The sequence below is a fragment of the Sminthopsis crassicaudata genome, chromosome 5 (assembly GCF_048593235.1).
Source record: "Sminthopsis crassicaudata isolate SCR6 chromosome 5, ASM4859323v1, whole genome shotgun sequence".
Taxonomy (NCBI): Eukaryota; Metazoa; Chordata; class Mammalia; order Dasyuromorphia; family Dasyuridae; genus Sminthopsis; species Sminthopsis crassicaudata.
The window spans coordinates 104,907,979-104,926,713 of NC_133621.1; the positions used below are offsets into that span (position 1 = coordinate 104,907,979).

General features: G+C 35.8%; 1 protein-coding gene across 1 annotated transcript in view; it reads left to right on the plus strand.

The window, feature by feature from the left end:
- DGKI (diacylglycerol kinase iota) overlaps positions 1-18,735 on the plus strand; it is a 570,574-nt gene that overhangs the window by 262,247 nt on the left and 289,592 nt on the right. Inside the window, 4 exon segments of the mRNA XM_074267817.1 lie at positions 6,721-6,792; positions 10,244-10,360; positions 15,880-15,954; positions 16,488-16,586. Of these exon segments, the coding sequence (XP_074123918.1) occupies positions 6,721-6,792; positions 10,244-10,360; positions 15,880-15,954; positions 16,488-16,586 (363 nt within the window).

Consider the following 18,735-nt stretch of genomic DNA (forward strand, 5'->3'; position numbering starts at 1 on the left):
ATTCAATTTTCTTCAAAGGCTATCATATCTAGGTTTACTAGAATTCTATTAACCTCCCAATTTTTTCTTGATTATTTTATGATTAGATTTGTCTGATTCTAAATAAGGGAAGATTGTGGTCTCCCACTAAAATAGTTTTGCTATCTGTTACTTCCTGTAATTGACTTAAAATCTTCTCTAGAAATTTGGCTACTCTACCATATACACATTTAGTATCTTTACTCCTTCATTGTTTATGGTACTCTTTATCAAAATATACTCTTTTCCCTTATCTCTTTTAATAAGATCTATTTTACATTTTGGTTTATATGAGATCAGAATCAGTACCACTGTTTATTTTTTTATTTTTTTTATTTTATTTTTTTTTAACTTCAGCTGAAGCATAATGAATTCTGTTCCAGACTTTTACTTTTACTCTGTTTTTGTCTCTCTGTGTAAACAGCATATTGTAGGATTCTGTTTTTTTAATCTACTCTACTATTCCTTTCAATTTTATGGGAGAATCTCATTCACATTTACAGTTATGATTACCAGCTCTGTATTTCCCTCTCTCCTATTTTCTCCCCTGTATATACTTTTGTTCTCTCTTTCCACCTTATCCTTAGTCCTGTGTTTTTTTTTTTTTGTTTGTTTGTTTTTTGTTTTTTTGTTTTTTTAACCACTCTTGCCACTACTTTATCTCCTATCATTTCTCCTCCCTTCTCTTAGGATTTTTTGTTTTTGTTTTGTTTTGTTTTTGTTTTCTTTTACCCTTTGTAAAGGGTAATACTTAGTAATGTATTTTTTTTTAACCCACTGAACCTACTGCCTTATCTCCCATCATCCCTTCCCTCCTTCTCTTACTTTCCCCCCTAGTGTATCTGTCCTCCCTTCTATCCTGTTCCTCCCTTTTCTTTCCTCTTTGTCCTTCTACTTCTTTACAGAGTTAGATAAATTTTGAAACCCAACAGAATGATTAAGTTATTCTTTCTTGGAGCCCAAACTGAAGAGATAAAGCTTCAGACAATGTGCATCCCCATTCCTTCTTTCCATGGATTGTAATAGGTTTTTTGAACCTCTTAATGTGAACTAATTGTCCCATTATACCTCCCCTTTCCTCTTTTTCCAGTACAGACCTTTTTCTGCCTCTTAATGTCTTTTTCTTTGACATCATCTTATAAGAGTCTATTCACATCACACTCTCAGTCCATGTTATACTCCCCCCTGTCTGCCCCAGTGACAGATACTGTTCTCAGGAGTTGATATCATTTCCCCATCGAGGGATGTAAACAATTCAACCTTTTAACAATATGTGTGTGTGTGTCTATATATATTTCCCTCCTGTTTACCTTTATATGCTTCTCTTGAGTTCTGTGTTTGTAGATTAAATTTTTTGCTTAGTTCTGTTTTTTTCAGTAGAAATGACTGAAAGTATCTTACTTCATTGAAACTCCATTGCCTCCTCTGAAAAATTATGCTGAGTTTGGCTGGGTAGTTAATTGTAGGTTGTAACCCTAGGTCCTTTGCCTTCTGGAATATGATATTCTAGGCTCTTTGATCCTTTATTGTAGAAGCTGCCAGATCCTAGGCAATCTTGATTGTTACTTCTTGATATTTTAATTGTTTTTGTCTGGCAGCTTGCAGTGCTTTTTTATTTGAAATTGTAATTCTAGAGTTTTGCAACAACATTCCTTGGGGTTTTCTTTGTGCCATCTCTTTCCAGAGGTGATCAGTGGATTGCTTCAATGAGTATTTCCCCCTCTCTTCCTAGAATATTGGGACAGTTTTCCTTAATGATCTCTTGAAGAATGCTATCCAGGCTCTTTTCTTTTGGTCATGGCAATAATTTTGAAATGGTCTCTTCTGCTTCTACTTTTCAAGTTGGCTGTTTTTCCAATGAGGTATTTAACATTTTCTTCCATTTTTAAAAATTCTTTTTGGTTTGTTTGACTGACTCTTGCTGTTTCACAGTCATTAACTTTCATTTTCCCTGTTACAGTTTTTAATGTGTGACTTTCTTCAGTTATCTTTTGTATCCTTTTCCACTTGGTTGTTTTCTTCAGACAATTTTTCCCCTTTCTTTTCCAAACTGTTGCCTCTCTCATACATATCTCTCATTTCCTTTCTCACTTTTTTCTTCTGCCTCTCTTATTTACTTTTAAAAATCTTTTATGAGCACTTCTAAGAAATCTCTTTCAGCTTGGGACCAATTCATATCCCTCCTTGAGATTTCTTCTATGCTCATTTTATGTATTTTGATCTGCCTTTTATGTAACCTTCTTTGGTCAAGGTTCTTTTCTGTTTCTTTCTCATTTTTTTTTCTACTTTTTTTTTTTTTTTTTTTTTTTACTTTTATTCAACTTTTTTGGTTGAGCTCTGCTCTGGGGGTAAAGGGAGCACTGTCCCAAGATTTCTGTGCAGTTTTGACCTTGGGCTTTGAGCACAGGGGCTCCTTGTGTTTGTAGGGGGGAGCTTTGCCTGTTCTTTTCAGGAAATAGTCTGGTTTTCCAGAGTTTGCCTTCTGAGCTGAGGTTAGGTGGTGCTCCACTGATCTGCTCCTGTAATGAGTCAGGACTGAGGGTCTTAGTTGCTGATTTGCTGTGATAAGACTCTCTTATGAGCTTTCCCAGAGTCTATCTGAGCTGGACTGAACACCCTTTTTATCCCAGTAAGACTGACCTTTCTTGAGGTTTTTCCAGTCTATCTTGAGCTAAATAGTATTTTCATTATGTCACACTGTTTAGAGGTTTGGTTTCATGTGTTTTCAAGAGAAATTGGGAGAGCTTAAGTATTTCCTTGCTTTATTACACCATCTTGGCTCCACCACTTCCAGAGGTGTCTATCCATTTTTTAATTTCTATTTTACTCTTTGGATATGGAATATTGGGGACATTTTCCTTGACAATTTTTTGAAATAGAATATTTAGTTCTTGCTCCTCACCCCTTTTTGGAGTATGGTTTTCAGTCAGTTCTGGGAGTTTTGATTTGGCGTTTCCAGATGGTGTGACCTGGGAAGAAGTGTGGTCACTGATTTTCTGGTCTGCATTCTGGTTCTTATCCAAGAAGGGCTTCTGATAATTGGGATTATAATTGATATATTCCTCATGGTTTCTGATCCTTTGAGATCAGAAATGATACTCCTCCTCAGGAGCTCTGCTCACTTAGGACTGAATGTTCTTCAGGGAATTCTCTCCCTAGTTATCAAAAGAGATGATCTTTTCCCATCTCCTCTTGACTGAAAGTGCTACTTTCTATCCTTGAACTATAATCAGAAATGGGTATAGGCAATGGATTTATCAAATAGCATTTACTCTGCCATCTTCTCTCTGCCTTATCATCTATCTTCTCTTGTCAGAGAAGTTATAGATGATATGATTAAACATTCTAAATTTGGGTCAGAATTTGTAATGGGATCAATAAGTAGTGATATTGGCCATAATTTTTATATTGGGCAATAAATATCTCTTGATTGTGTAACCTGTCGTCCTAAATACCAGACTCTAGATTTAGCCAGAAGTTTGCACAGAGTTAGTCTTGGATGGAGGGCCATACTTCCTATAAGTCACTCCTTGACGTGTGTTCTCACATAGAGTTTTTATAAGAATATCAGAATTTATTTCATATCTATGTTTCTGAAGAAAATATAAACTGATCTTCATGTTCCTATACAAATACTTAGGATATAGGCCAGTCCCTATTTCATATCACCAAAAATAATAATAATAATAATAATTGCATCTGAGGCCATAATGGTCAGCAACTATCTTTTTAATAAAACTTCTGGCTTTGAAGATTTTTTGGAAGGAAAATGAACTCAAAATTAACATAGAGTAACATCTCTCATACTCTGGTAACTCCCATCCCTTTTTAGATGCTCCAGACTTATAACACCACTCTATGGTTGATGTCTCTCAAAGGAAAACTGCATTCAAGGTTGCTAAAGAGTCAATCTTCTTCCCATTGAGTTAAAAAAAAAAAATTACAATAGCAATGAGGCCAAGATCTAGGTTTATTTCTCTATTGCCTTTGTTCCTGTTGTTTCTCCAGCTTTGGAGCCATTTGGTTGCTACTCTTATATTTAAAAATCTAGGGTCAGAAGTTTCTTTATTGAGTGATTTCTTACTCTTCTAAATATTCCTTTGTCACTCTCCGCTGTCTCTCTACAGTTGTCATCTCATATACTGTGTGTAAAATACTATGCTGTCCCCATGTAGGGTTGCAAAAGAATAAAAGAGCACTCAAATTGCTTAAAATCTAGTTGAGAAGTAAAGTATAAATATATCTAACACTGGAAACTATGTGATAAGTGCTAGCAATATGTGCTCATTTCAGAGGAAGGAAAGAATACAGCTGGCAATGATGATTATGTAAGACTTCACAGAATAGGTGAGACTTGAGCTGCATCTTAAGGAACAGGATTCAGACAGGTGAAGAGAAGGGGAGTGAATCATGAGTAGAGCCTAGAGTAGTGGGGAGAGGGAAGCCTTAGTTTCCCCAAAGGCATGAGAAGGAAGGAAAGTATAAAATATGTTAAGAGTGAGAAATCAATCTGGCTGCAGCAGAAGACTAATGTAGTAGAATAAAGGGAGAAAAAGATGGGAAGGAAGCTTGGAACCAGGTTACAGAAGTCCTTGAAAGCTAGACTCATGGAGTTTGTACTTTATCCTTAATTAGTGGGAATCTATTAAATGTTATTATGTAGGGGAATGGCATGATGAGAGTAACTTAAACTGACAGTTATGGTAAAATGGTTTGTGGATGGAAAATTATTGCAATGAAAAAAATGGGAGGGAATAGTAGCCTCAACTAGGGTGGGAGCAATGAACAATGGAGAAGTGATAGAATAGGGTTAGATGATCATGATGATCATGATATTGGAAAACCAGGGAAGTATTTAAGCCTGAAGATTTTAATTTTGGAAACCAAAGGAAATGATAAATTGATAGAAATACAAAAAATGAAGGAGCAGAGTCAATTTTGAGGGAAAGATGGTGAATCTATTTTTTTGACATGAGTTTAACACAATGGTAGACATCTGAGTAGAAATACCATGCAGGCATCTGGAGTGGGGTCTATCAATTTGAATTAAGTAGTAATCTGTATGAAAGTTGTAGTTGAAGTTGTGATAAAATCTGCAAGGGAGAATAATGGAGGAGGGGCCAATGAGAAGGAAGAGCAGAAGTTAGAGAAGTAGGAAAATAACCAAGATAATGCATCAACTTAAGTCATAATATGAAAAAATTCAGAGAAGGAGGATGTTGTCAACAGAGTCAAATGTTGGGGCAAAGTAAAAAACATAAAGTCCAAAAAGATTCCTTATGTCACCTTTCATTTCTTCACACCTGGAATACAAGTCTTAAATGGTTTCTCACATTAGGAAATCACTCATCTAGTGATTCTGACACCTACTCTTTGGCCCCATTGCTTACTTCTTTCTGCATTGCAAGGCCCTGATTTGATTTTGTTTTTTGTTTTCTTAGTCAGCCAGGGCAGTAGGCTGAGGAGAGTAAGAAAAGAAAAAAGTCTTTTCCTTCATTGTTTCTCTCTGTTGTGTGTCTGGCAGAAGCAGCCAAAGAAGTCAATCACTTCCTCCATCCTCTCCAGAGGAATATTTTTTTATTCAAAGAGCCTGTGCTTGCCTCTCTCAGCAAGGTCATCTGCTGCCTACAGTTGTAAAATAAATCACTGAAAAAAGATCATTTAGAGTGCAGGCATCAGAGGGAGTTAAGCAAAGTAAACGAGATATCATATTCCTATATTCTTCAAAGTTGACCTTCCAGGAATTGCCTCTCATGCTATTTGATTTTTCTACTTCTGAGACTTCAGATATTACTGAGGTTATAAGAAAAACCATTATTATGTGACTAATTAAGAACTCTATGACCCCAGTGCTAATGTTCATTTGCATGATAGAATTCTCTATAATCAACATCATGAATCCTTATTTATTTGAAAAATATATTTTAGTAATGGAGATATGAAGAATTTTAGTGATATAAGTAATTTAGTTATCAGCCACCCTTCTACTACCTGTTCAATGGAGATACATACATACCATTGAATAAATCCCAGAATGAGGTGAAAGTAGATAATGCAATATGCAATATGGTTTCTGATCTTTAGTTCATGTTGGCCTAGACACATGGTGAAATGTAGTTGTATAGCTTTTGTATCCTTCAGGGCTCAATTCAAGTGCTATCTTCTGCATGTAGTCATTCTTGACTAATCTTTAAGAGGAAGGGAGAAGGGCATAAGCATTTATGTAGCCCCTATCATGTTCTAGGTATCATGCTAAGTATTTGATTTTTATAGGAACTCTGTGAGGTAAGCCTATTATTACTGCCCTTATACTGTTGAGAGGAAATTGAGGCAATCAGAAGCCAATACGTATATTTGCCCATGGTCACTCAGCTATTAAGTATCTGAAGGCAGATTTGAACTCAGGTGTTTCTGACTCCAAACCCAAGACTCTTATTTAGTGTACTACCTAGTTGCCTTATTGCTACCTCCCAATCCTCACTTATTTTGCATTTACATTGCATGTGATTTATATTCATTTTTCTGTGTACACCAAAAAAATACAAGTTTTCAAGGGACATTTGTGTATTTTATGTTTTAGTATTCTCATCAATGGACATACAATTAGTGATTAATAAATGTTTACAAAATGAATGAATGAATTATACAAAAGCAAAGGAAACAGCCATTTATAGAAATCTCCTTTTCCCTCTGACTTCCTAGGGGTTCCAGCAGAAATTCTCCTTTCATAGTAAAGAGATTGTGGCCATCAGCTGTTCCTGGTGTAAGCAGGCGGTAAGTACCATGAATGTAAAATGGCAGGAGGGTGGTGGTGAAAGGAAGAGACATGATAACACTTAGTCAGTAGGCTCATTTCATGATTCACTTTAAGATCAGATATAGAGCTAGAAGGAGCCTAAAAACCCATCTAATCCAACCTCCTTATATTTTAGATGAGGAAACTGAGGCCAAAGAGATTAGGTAACATGCGCAAGGTTATACTGGTAGGATTTGAATTTAGGTTCTTTGATTTCAAGACTTTTCATATTCTTTTCATTGTACTACTCTACCCTCATGCCCCAGTCCTAATCTACTGAGGGTGAGTACCAGTTCCTTCCAAAGGCTTAAGTCTTCATTTAGCCTTTCCTGTTTCTCCTTTATTGACATGGAATCAAATGTATACCTTGTGATCACTCTTCCTGTGTTGTGCCAAAAACAATATGTCACATATAATTTTGTTGTCTCTCCCCTAGTGATTATGTCTTTAGGTGAAAAAGCTTCTTTTTCTTCTGCTTCTGAATTATTTATTTCAAAAGAATTTATTAAACATCTGAATTCTGATGCTGATTCTAATAATTGCTCATGATGATTAACTCCAGAGTTCATATAGTATCAGTAGGCTCTGACCAACTGAGCTAACCAGTTACTTAAACAACTAAAAGACAAAGCTATATGTTAAAAAGCCAACATCCTTATTTATGACCAGAGGAGAACTAGAGATCATTATTGATCACAAAATAGAAGATTTTGATTACATCAAACTAAAAAGTTTCTGTACAAATAATACTAATGCAAACAAGATTAGAAGGGAAGTAACAAATTGGGAAAATATTTTTAAAAACAAAGGTTCTGACAAAGGTCTCATTTCCAAAATATATAGAGAACTGACCATAATTTATAAGAAACCGAACCATTCTCCAATTGATAAATGGTCAAAGGATATGAACAGACAATTCTCAGAGGAAGAAATTGAAACTATATCCACTCACATGAAAGAGTGTTCCAAATCACTACTGATCAGAGAAATGCAAATTAAGACCACTCTGAGATACCACTACACACCTGTCAGATTGGCTAAGATGACAGGAACAAATAATGACAAATGTTGGAGGGGATGTGGGGAAATTGGGACACTAATACATTGCTGGTGGAGTTGTGAAAGAATCCAGCCATTCTGGAGAGCAATCTGGAATTATGCCCAAAAAGTTATCAAACTGTGCATACCCTTTGACCCAGCAGCGCTACTACTGGGATTATATCCCAAAGAAATACTAAAGAGCGGAAAGAGACATATATGTGCCAAAATGTTTGTGGCAGCTCTTTGTGTTGTAGCTAGAAACTGGAAGATGAATGGATGTCCATCAGTTGGAGAGTGGTTGGGTAAATTGTGGTATATGAAGGTTATGGAATATTATTGCTCGGTAAGAAATGACCAGCAGGAGGAATATAGAGAGGCCTGGAGAGACTTAAATCAACTGATGCTGAGTGAAATGAACAGAACCAGAAGATCACTGTACACTTCAACAACAATACTGTATGAGGATGTATTCTGATGGAAGTGGAAATCTTCAACATAAAGAAGATCCAACTCACTTCCAGTTGATCAATGATGGACAGAGGTAGCTACACCCAGAGAAGAAACACTGGGAGGGGAATGAAAATTGTTAGCACTAATATCTGTCTGCCCAGGTTGCATGTACCTTCGGATTCTAATGTTTATTGTGCAACAAGAAAATGATATTCGCACACATGTATTGTACCTAGACTATATTGTAACACATGTAAAATGTATGGTATTGCCTGTCGTCGGGGGGAGGGAATAGAGGGAGGGGGGGTAATTTGGAAAAATGAATACAAGGGATAATATTATAAAATATATATATATATATATATATATATATATATATATATATATATATATATATAATTAAAAAAAAAAAAAAAACCAACATCCTTTAAAGAAATGAAAATCATTGTCATTTTCAACACCAACAATTTAGAATTTGAAGAGACCTTAGAGTTCATCTAGTCATTTTGCATATGAGGAAACTGTGGCCCAAACTAAAACCTTTATGGAATTATCATACAGGATTATATCTGGAACAGACATTAGAGACAATTGAAATCAACCACTTCATTTTATAGATGAGAAAACTGAATTTAAAAAGAGTTTATGTGACTTGCTCAAAGACACATAACTAGTAACTGCATGGCATAGGATTTCAACTTATTTCTGGAGAAGGAAATAGGTATCTTTTCCAAGAAAACTCCAAATGGGGTCATGAAGAGCCTATGCAATTGTATCCACTGAACAACAGCTTCTTGATTCTGTGTCCAGAGTCCAATCTATTCCACCATTATAATGCAGAACTACTGGGAAATATGATTAATTTGAATACCTTTCCATTGTGGCCATTGTGAAAAGTCATTTCATTTAGAATCAGTTGACCTGGACCTAAATTCAAGACTTGTTACTTACTACTTCTATAAAAGGAGATGGTAGGTACTTCTACTGCCTTCATTTTCCTCACTTCTAAAAGGAGGAGGGCTTGACTACATGACTTCTTAGGTTCTCTCTAATTTTATATCTATGATTCAACAACAACAAAAAAAAATGTAAAATTTCTATGTAAAGTAAGTTTCACTTGTACAAACTAAATTGGCTACAGGAAATCTATCCCCATTTTATGAGGATACACATCCTGCAATGTAAAGGCTGTTATTCTTCCCATTAACAGATGAAGAAATTAAGACAGACAGAAGTTACAACTAGTTAATGTCTAAGGCCAGATTTGAATTCATTTTCCTATTGACATCTTCCTGAGTTTAAATCTGCTTTCAGTAATGTACTAGCTGTGTGAACCTAGGCAAGTCACTTAATTCTGTTTACCTCAACTTTCTCATATGTGAAATGAACTGGAAAAGGAAATAGCAAACCATTCTATTATCTTTTCTAAGGAAAACCCCAAGAAGAGTCAGACAATACTGAACAACAACTTTGACTACAGCATCAGTAATCTATTTTCTGTACCATCTAGCTGCCTTGTACATAGGATTGCAAAGAAAACAAATTATATTGGAATGCAATTATCAAAATGTATTTTTTAAAAAATTCACAGACTTTTCCCCAAATCTATTCATTTATTATTTTAATTTTATATTTTTTGCTGAGGCAGTTGGGGTTAAATGACTTGCTCAGGGTCACACAGCTAGGACATATTAATGTCTGAGATCAGATTTGAACTCAGGTCTTCCTGAATTCAGGGCTGGTGCTCTATCTACTGCACCACTAGTTGCCCCTATTCATTTAGTATTTGTATACATGACTGAGGTTAAGAAACCATGCTTCAGCAGAAATCTTTTTAGAGAGTAGCCATACCCAAATCTGGCCTAGTCTTTTTGCTCTGGGTTGTTGTTCCTATTCATCTGTTCCCATGTCATTTGCAACTCTGTTTTCTCTCCCCAGTTTCACAACAAGGTTACCTGCTTCATGATGCACCACATTGAGGAGCCATGCTCTCTGGGGGCTCATGCTGCTGTCATTGTCCCACCTACCTGGATCATTAAGGTGAAGAAACCTCAGGTAATTGCTTAGTCACTAATGCTTTCAGGAAAATTGAGAGCAAAATAACTGCTGCTTTTTGCTGCTTTTCTCAACTAGCCTCTGGGTTCAGATATCCCATGCTTATATATCCACATGCCCCCATGCTTGTCTGCCATGACCACATTCCACTATTTCATCCCCATGCTCTGGAGGACTCTGTCATGAAAAAAAAAAAATCACCATTCTAATAAAATCAAGAATCCAAATTAGGGAAATCTTCTCCAGGTGGGTGGGATTCAGTCCTGGACCTCACTAAGGGTCAATGATGGGTACAGGTAAGTCAAAACTTGTGGGTTCTGGTGACATTGCACAAAATCTCTTGTTCTCAACTCTTGGGCTACTAAAGAATAAGAATAAGGATGTACTGGTTGAGGTCCCATTGAATAGTTAAGGTGCTCTCTATTTCTGAGCTTCCTTCCCTCTTTGGAGGGATAGATTTCAGTTTGCTGCTTCATTTAGAGCAAAATTCTGTTTATGGTCAAATAGATTGCATCATTGGCAAAGCAGTCTCTTTATTGTATCATATCTCCATTTTATTTTGGGTCATAAGAAATGGAATGTTGTAGAAAAGCTTCTAAAACCATGCCATGGGCTCTGAAAGAAAGCTTTCTCTATCACTGTCCTGTTGGTTGTAATGTGGAAGGTTTGACTTAGTAGTAGCCTTCTAGAAGAAGACATTTTATTGTAGCTAGGTTTATATGAAGGAAATGTGGTTCCAGGTAGGGCTGGATAGTGGCTTTCAATGCTATGTTGTTATTTAATTGTTTCAATTTTGTAAAACTTTTTGTGATCCCATTAGGAATTTTCCTGACAAAAGTGACTCTCAGATGACTGGGAAACTTATAGCTAAGCCTTAAAATCACAAAAAGTTTCCTTTGTGCCCCAATAGAAAATGTATTTATATCTGCATATAGATATACGTGTGTGTGTGTGTGTGTGTGTGTGTGTGTGTGTGTGTGTGTGTTTAGGCAGGGGCATGAGATCTGGCCTTGGACTTCTTTTGCTCATAGCCTTGAACATTAGTTGACATTTTGTTTTTGACCCATGGCTCTCAGCTTTAGATTGCAGGGTTTAACCAAAATAAGCTGCATAGACTTCTGAAATAAAATGGACAACTTAGAAGAGGAGGAGATACATTTTTTTTTCTTCAGCTCAGAGTGAGATACCTGATCCATAGAGAAGCTCAGAAAGAGAGATCTACTTCAGAAGGGATAAATACTAAATTTTGCTCTAAAATTGAGGCTTTATGCCAAAAATGATCTTAGACTGTTCCAGAAAGAAAAAATTGTCAACAATGTTGAAGAAGTCCATTGATTTAGTGCTGGAAGGAACTTCAGAGGCCATATAGTCTCCAGTTGTATCATCTAAAAGATGATCTAACATTGAGACTCAGAGAAATTAAGAGTCTTATCCAAGATGGCACACATTTTATTTGATCAAGGAAGTGTTTAAACTTAAATCCTTTGACTCAAAGTCAGCATTCTTCCTATCTTATGACTCCTCTAAGAACAGTGAGTGGTTGAAGTAGGATTAACATAGTGTTGTTGGTTGGATTTTGGTTAAGCATGACAGTATGAGATTAAAATAAAGTCAAAATAAAGTTAATATAAAACAAATAGTAAAAAATGGCACAGTTCTTGTTTGGTATCTCTTCCCACCTCTGCCATGCCCCATCATTTTGTCTTATATTTTGAACTGACTTGATTTATGATTGACAAATTTGTCTTTGTAGGGGTAGATTGTGATTTAATTGGTACAGGGAACTCCCAGGGAGCAAACTTCCTCTGCCAGTCAGATTGACACCTGCACTTTATCATCTTAAAGATTTGCCTACAGAAATGAGAGTTTAATGGTGCACCAAGGTCACATGGTCAGGGTTTGTCAAATGAAGAACTGGAACTCAGTCCTTCCCAACTCCCAGCCAATGAACTAGCCATTAAAACACAGTATTTCTTTGTTCTAAACATATAAAAGCACAGATATGACATTTGTCAAGAGTTTCCTAAGTGTTTGATCCTAAAATTCAAGCTTATACTGCTGTGTGGCTTTGCTGGATATGTTGTCACAATAAACAGGGCTGTTAAATTAAAGTGCAGAGTTGAGTGACAACATAACAAACTTTCTTAATGCTTGCTCAGAGCTCCAAAAAGTGATGTCAGAGTATCTCTAGGGCCTTTGGCAGTGAGATATATTAGATTTAAGATGTGAGTGTTAGATAGAGCCAAATGTGGAAAGGATGATGATATTACCCATAAAAAAAGAGTTGGCTAAAATGGGATTAGTACTTTGGAAAGGTACTCAATCCTTTATATTGGAAAAACAGTGAAATAGGGAAAAGAATTTTGCTTTGCGTTAGTTTCTTGACAAGAAGGAGGAGTAGAAAGAGCCAGAATATTAGAAGCAAATACGTGTATGTAACCTTGTTGACATGTAAGAGGGTTAAATTATTAAATTATGCCTGTTTGAAAATGGTCATTAGTTCCTGACAACTTGAAATTTCAAATAGCTTTCATCTAATGGTAATTATTATAGAATGGGGACCAAGTAATAAAGTTCCCAGGTAAGTGGTAGGTAGAGATGAAATTCTTTTAAAGAATATTACTAAAATATCAATATAGAAGAATATAAGATGTATGGATAAATAAGAAAACACTTGTGAATAAGATTTGAAGAATTAGAAAGCCTATGCTATTTTGAATTATTCTTTGAGCCAATCATTTTACTCTTTTGAGGGTTGACGAAAACCCTTCACCTCAAAGCATCCAGTTGCTTGCCGGAAATCAGTACCTGATGTTTGCTTTTGTGCAATTGTCCCTGCAAGGGACTCTGATTGTTGTTTTTAATTTCTCCTAAAACCAAAATAAAATATTTTTCTGTGAGTTTTCATCAGAAAAAAGAAGTTTAATTCCCATCTTACTCCTTTTCCCTCCCTACATAAGCCATTTTTTGTCTTTGACCCAGTCTTTTTGCTGTGATCTTTTCCCGGACCATGGATTCTGTAGTTCCCATAGAGAAGTATTTTATGTCCAGTGTCTCTCTGAGCACTTTTTGTATATCCTCACTCTGAATCAATTGATCCCCAGAAGAAGGAAGATGGTTATTACTTGAGAGTTTCCCTGTTAGTGATGATTCTTTCTGTAGTTAGGAAATAATAATAATTCACACTTACATTGCACTTAAAGGTTTTCAAAGCACTTCCTGCAACAACCTTGTGAGGTAAGTATTGCAAGTATCCTTATCTCCATTTTACAGATGAAGAAACCTTTATTTAGCAAGGCTGAGTGACATATGTAAGCTTACAAAAGCTTTAAAACATCAAAGCAATGAATTGAAGCTACGTCTTTCCTGATTCCAAGAACAAAGGTCTTTCCTTTTGACCTAAACTGCCTTTCAATAACTATTATGTGTCCAACTTGTATGTGGCTTTTCATGCTTAAGTTGGTGGACATTGTTTTTGCTAGCCTCATAGATTTAGCATGTTTCCAATTTGGGTCCCTTTGCTGATAGGACTTTTAAGTAGGCTAAACCTATTCACATGTGTTTTAAACAGAACAGAAAGAAGGCAAAATATGGCAAGCTATTTTGAAAACGGATAGGAGGAATAGGAATAAGCCCAAAATTCATCACATAGTTATCTGGATTATATAGCAGTGAAGAAGTAGAGGGGACAGATGGGAATCTAACTTCCTAAGAGAACACAGTCCAGGATAGATAAATAGAGAGTATCAGAGGGCACATACACTTAAATACTGTTGTGTCGACGTTGTCAGAGGGAAGTGAGGCAATTCCGACACTTTCCTTTTAGTCTGCTGAAAATAGAGAATTGTAGAACTTTTGAGGACCTAGCAAGAATTCTTTTAGAGTTAGAATTTAGAAGAATTGTAAGGCTCAAGAATATTTAGATAAACCAAAACCTTATTTTTCTTGGAATTTTCCTAGAAATTCATTAAAATTTCATTGATTTGAAATTTGGGATGATGTGGGGAAAAAAAAAAAAAAAAAACTGATGTATCTTTACCCTCTCTTTAAAAAATGATTGTTAGTAACAATATAACATTAAATACTTTAGGACTTCCACTTACATACATGTGAACTGAGATGATATTTACCAAATTTTCTTAATCAATAAAGCGGAACTTGGCAACACTTCTTTATCTTGGTTCATTTGCTTGTCTATTATTAAAAGTATTGATTCAGCATGTTTTAAAAGAATCTGTCATTCTGACTTTAAATTTCATTTGTTGAACTCAGCACTCTAAAATAAAAATATGAATTATATGAATTATACGAGGTTTTATGAGAATACAAAAGAGATGCATAATACTTCAGAGAACTTAAGTGAAAACAACTTTTTCAGTTATAGACTTTTCACTAAATCAGGCTGAATTAGTCTGAATTATTGAGGCTTAATTCCAGTTTGAAAAATGTTCTTCAAGCTCTCTGAAATTCTGTTCTATTACTTGCATGGACATTTATAAGTAGAAGAAACCTTGCTTGAGGTGATCACAGAATGCTAGTGTAAGGGGTCATTAAGAAAAAAAAGATAAAGCAAGTAGATTTTTAAACAATTAAACCAGATGGGTTCTGTGAAAATACATTTCAAGAGACTGAGGGAACTTGTAGACTAGTTGCTATGGAAAAACCAAAAATTCAAGAGAATTAAGTAGACTTCATACCAATAGTTCTGAAGGCACAGAAGTCACACCCAGTACTTCTTGTCCTCCTGGAATAAACCATTGGTTCTACTTGTGACTGGACCTTAATTTCTTCATCTGTAAAATGAGGGGATAGGACTAAATGATCTTCTAAGGTCCCTTCTAGTTCTAAATCTCCGAGTCTTTGAACTTAAGGTGAGTCTCTTGGCCATTGAAAAGGAAACCATTACAGATGCCAGGCTAGTTGTTTCAATTCTATCAAAAAAAAAAAAAAAAAAAAAAAGGAAAAAGAAAAAAAGAAAGAAAGAAAGATTTTCCTCTATTTTGGGGTAACATTTTCTAGCATGGCTCCAGGATTCTCTAACTGAGTTGCTTTATCACCACCACTAAAGCAGGTATTAGGGGAAAAAAGAAAAAAAAAAAAAAAAAAAAAAAAAAACATGAAAAATGTTACCTTTTATCATGTTTTTTTTTTTTTTTTTTACATTTTCCACACAGGAGGTCTCCATACCAGGAGACGACTTTGGTTGGGCGGGAGACTGGAGCCCCACAGAGAATATGGGAGTCTCCCACCTGTACTGGGAGGGTTGGCAGGTATAACATGTGTTGTCACGTGAGTCTATGATTTCCCTGCCTTTTAGTGGGACAGGGGAAGTCTTTGACTCCAAAGCACTTTACTGGTTTCTGTCTGTGGCTTATCCATGAACAGTGGCTTGGAAATGTCAAAGCATGAGTAGCATGCAATTGAAAAGCATGTGCTGCTTACTGTCCTCCACAGAAGTATGCATGGGGGAACATCTGCATAGAGCCCATTTTTAAGGTCAGTGTCTTTCTTTCCTACAGAATTCATTAAAGGCTTCAAATCGGAAGAAGAAGAGGACAAGTTTTAAAAGGAAAGCCAGCAAAAGAGGAGCTGAAGTAAGTGGGGAGTAGGAAATGCTGGACAGGGCAAATAATGACCAGCTCAGTCAGTGGTCCCAGGGGAGAGCTTGTTGGAGGATTCAGGCTAAGGAAACAATCCATATATGTCATCTCTCCAATAGCTTTAAATCTAGCATGCCCTTTTGTTGGTGAGCTTGTTTAACCAGAGAGGAGGGTGGGGAGAAAAAAGAGAGAGATGGAGAAAGAAACACACAGAAAAACAGAGACAGAAACAGAGAGAGACAGAATCAGAGTGATTGAGAGAGACAGACAGACACAGAGGCAGAGACAAACAGAGCGCTGAGTCAGAGTAAGCAAGAAGAAACAGAGAGAGATAGAGACAAAGAAACAGAGATTGAGAAAGAGACAGAGATAGAGAGATAGAGAAATTAAAGAGACAGAGAGAGAAAGAAAGAAAGAGAAATAGAGATAGAGACAGATGTGAAGACAGAGAGAGACAGAAAGCTACACTGTTTAAGTTAAGACATAACTTTTTAAAGTGCTTAATTACTGGTGCTTTCTTATTTCAGCCAGAAAATAAAGGCCGGCCATTTGTGATAAAACCCATCTCCTCTCCACTCATGAAACCACTGCTCATATTTGTGAATCCCAAGAGTGGAGGCAATCAGGTGAGATCACCTTCCTGAATCTAGTTCTGAAGCTTGAGTGAATTTCCAAAAACAAAACTTTCCCCTTCTGTCAAAATAGCATTCTGAGACCATAGAGTATCAGGGAAGAATCCACAACCTAATAATTAGGTTATTATTCTAGAGAGTAATAGAATCACAGAGATCTTTGCTAGTTAAAACAAACTCCAACAATACAGAGGAAAAAGTCATTCTCTAGAGCAGTATGTTTATGACATGTTTTATTGGCCAATAAAATTTTTACTACCTAAAATCCACACTTTCTCAAGACAAATTAAAAAAAACCCAAACAAACAAACAATAGCAATAATAACAAAAATCCCAGGAGCTCTTCCTCATCCTTCACATCCTCTTAGATTCTGGCCCCTTCTTTATAGTTCCGGTCCCTGCTTCCTGAAATACCTAATCTTTGTGCTGAGGCTGTGAAAGGAATGATCCACAGTGAAAAATTTAGATATTTTATTGAGTCTTCAGTATTTTTGGATTGTGAAACAACTTTAGAATATTCTCTTGCTTGCCAGTATACCTTACAATTAAATTAATTTCAATTCAATGAAAATTCATTAAAGCCTACGATGTGCATGACGCTGGGAATACAAAGATGGGAGATAGAACTCTTTCTGGGGGCAGCTTGATGGTTCGGTAGATAGAGAGTACCATACTTGTAGTCAGAAAGCCTCATCTTCCTGAGTTCAGATCTAGCTTCAAACTGGCTTAAATATATAATACAAAATGATAGATAAAGAGCTGGTCTTAGAGTCAATTAGACCTGACTTTTTAAATCTTTCCTTTAATCACACTAACTTTAGGTCTTTGAACAAGTTACCTAATTTCTCAATGCCTTAAGCAGCTTCAAGATTGACTTTTAGAAATGGAACTCATTTGCATTGGTAAGAGGATGTTATCTCATTAGAAGTACCTTACACCAATGAAATTAAAAGTCTAGCACCATCCCCAGGTAAAATATAATTGCAAGATACTGTTATTATGATGTAATGGTGAATTACTGAAGTGTACTATTGCATAGTGGAAAGAACATTCTACTTAAAAGCAGAAGATGTAGGTTTGAATCTAATTCCTATAAGTCCTATGTCATTGTGTGTCACCTCTTTGAAGTTTAGGGTTTTTACCCAGTACAGCTCTATAAATTTCACATGATTTTTGCAGTAATGTGTATAACAGGTATTGTCCCCATTTCAAGATGAGAAAATAGAGTCAACAAGAGCTGTAACTTAATCAAGATGTCATGGACATTAAGTAACAGAGCCTAGACCAGACCTAGGCATCAGTCTCCTAGTCTGAGTTCAAGGCCCAGATTCTCCTTGCACTATCCCATATATATATTATATATTTATTTATTTTTTTTAAATGAAAAGATTTGAGGCTTTTTTTCCTTCCTTGAATGACATTTCCATGTAATTGGGGGGTATCAAATATTATTTTTTTCCTCTTAACTTAGGTATACATTTTCAGTCGAGTATTGAAAGGACCTTCCTGGCTCAACTGGGAATTTTGAGAGACTTGAATCTCCATATTGAAGCAGGAAAATGGCCCAAAAAGGCAAACAGTCAAACTTGCTTTAATACCCCAAGAATGAACAAATGATAATGCATGTCTTAATTGCTTGCTGTGTGCCAGATACTGTGCTATGCCCTAGGAATACAAAAACCAGAAGGCAAATTCTTTAGTGTAATAAGCTAAGAATGAATAAATGATAAAGCATTTACAACAAATACAAGAAAACAAGACAATTGTTGCAGCTTATATTTTAATGGAAAAAAACAACACGAAAGAGAAAGCTGGAATTCGGATAGACATAAAGCAAGAGATAGCATGGTTTGAAAATGACGAAGAGATGAAGAATCTTGATTCTGGACAAAATGAAGCAAAAGCTCTTTTTTTTTTTCAGAGCCCAGGGTCAAAACTAAAGGTTCCAGTGGGAAGGGGGTGAAGAGATAGAAGATGAATTTATATTGAAGGTAGCATAAGGTTAATGTTGCTAATGGTAATAATGAATAATTACCACACTAGTTTTTTGTCAGTCCATTCAATGTTTAATTTTCCTTCTTTTAAAATGATTTCTCAGAGAATAAAAATGGCAATCTCATCTATGTTGGCAAATTCTATTTTT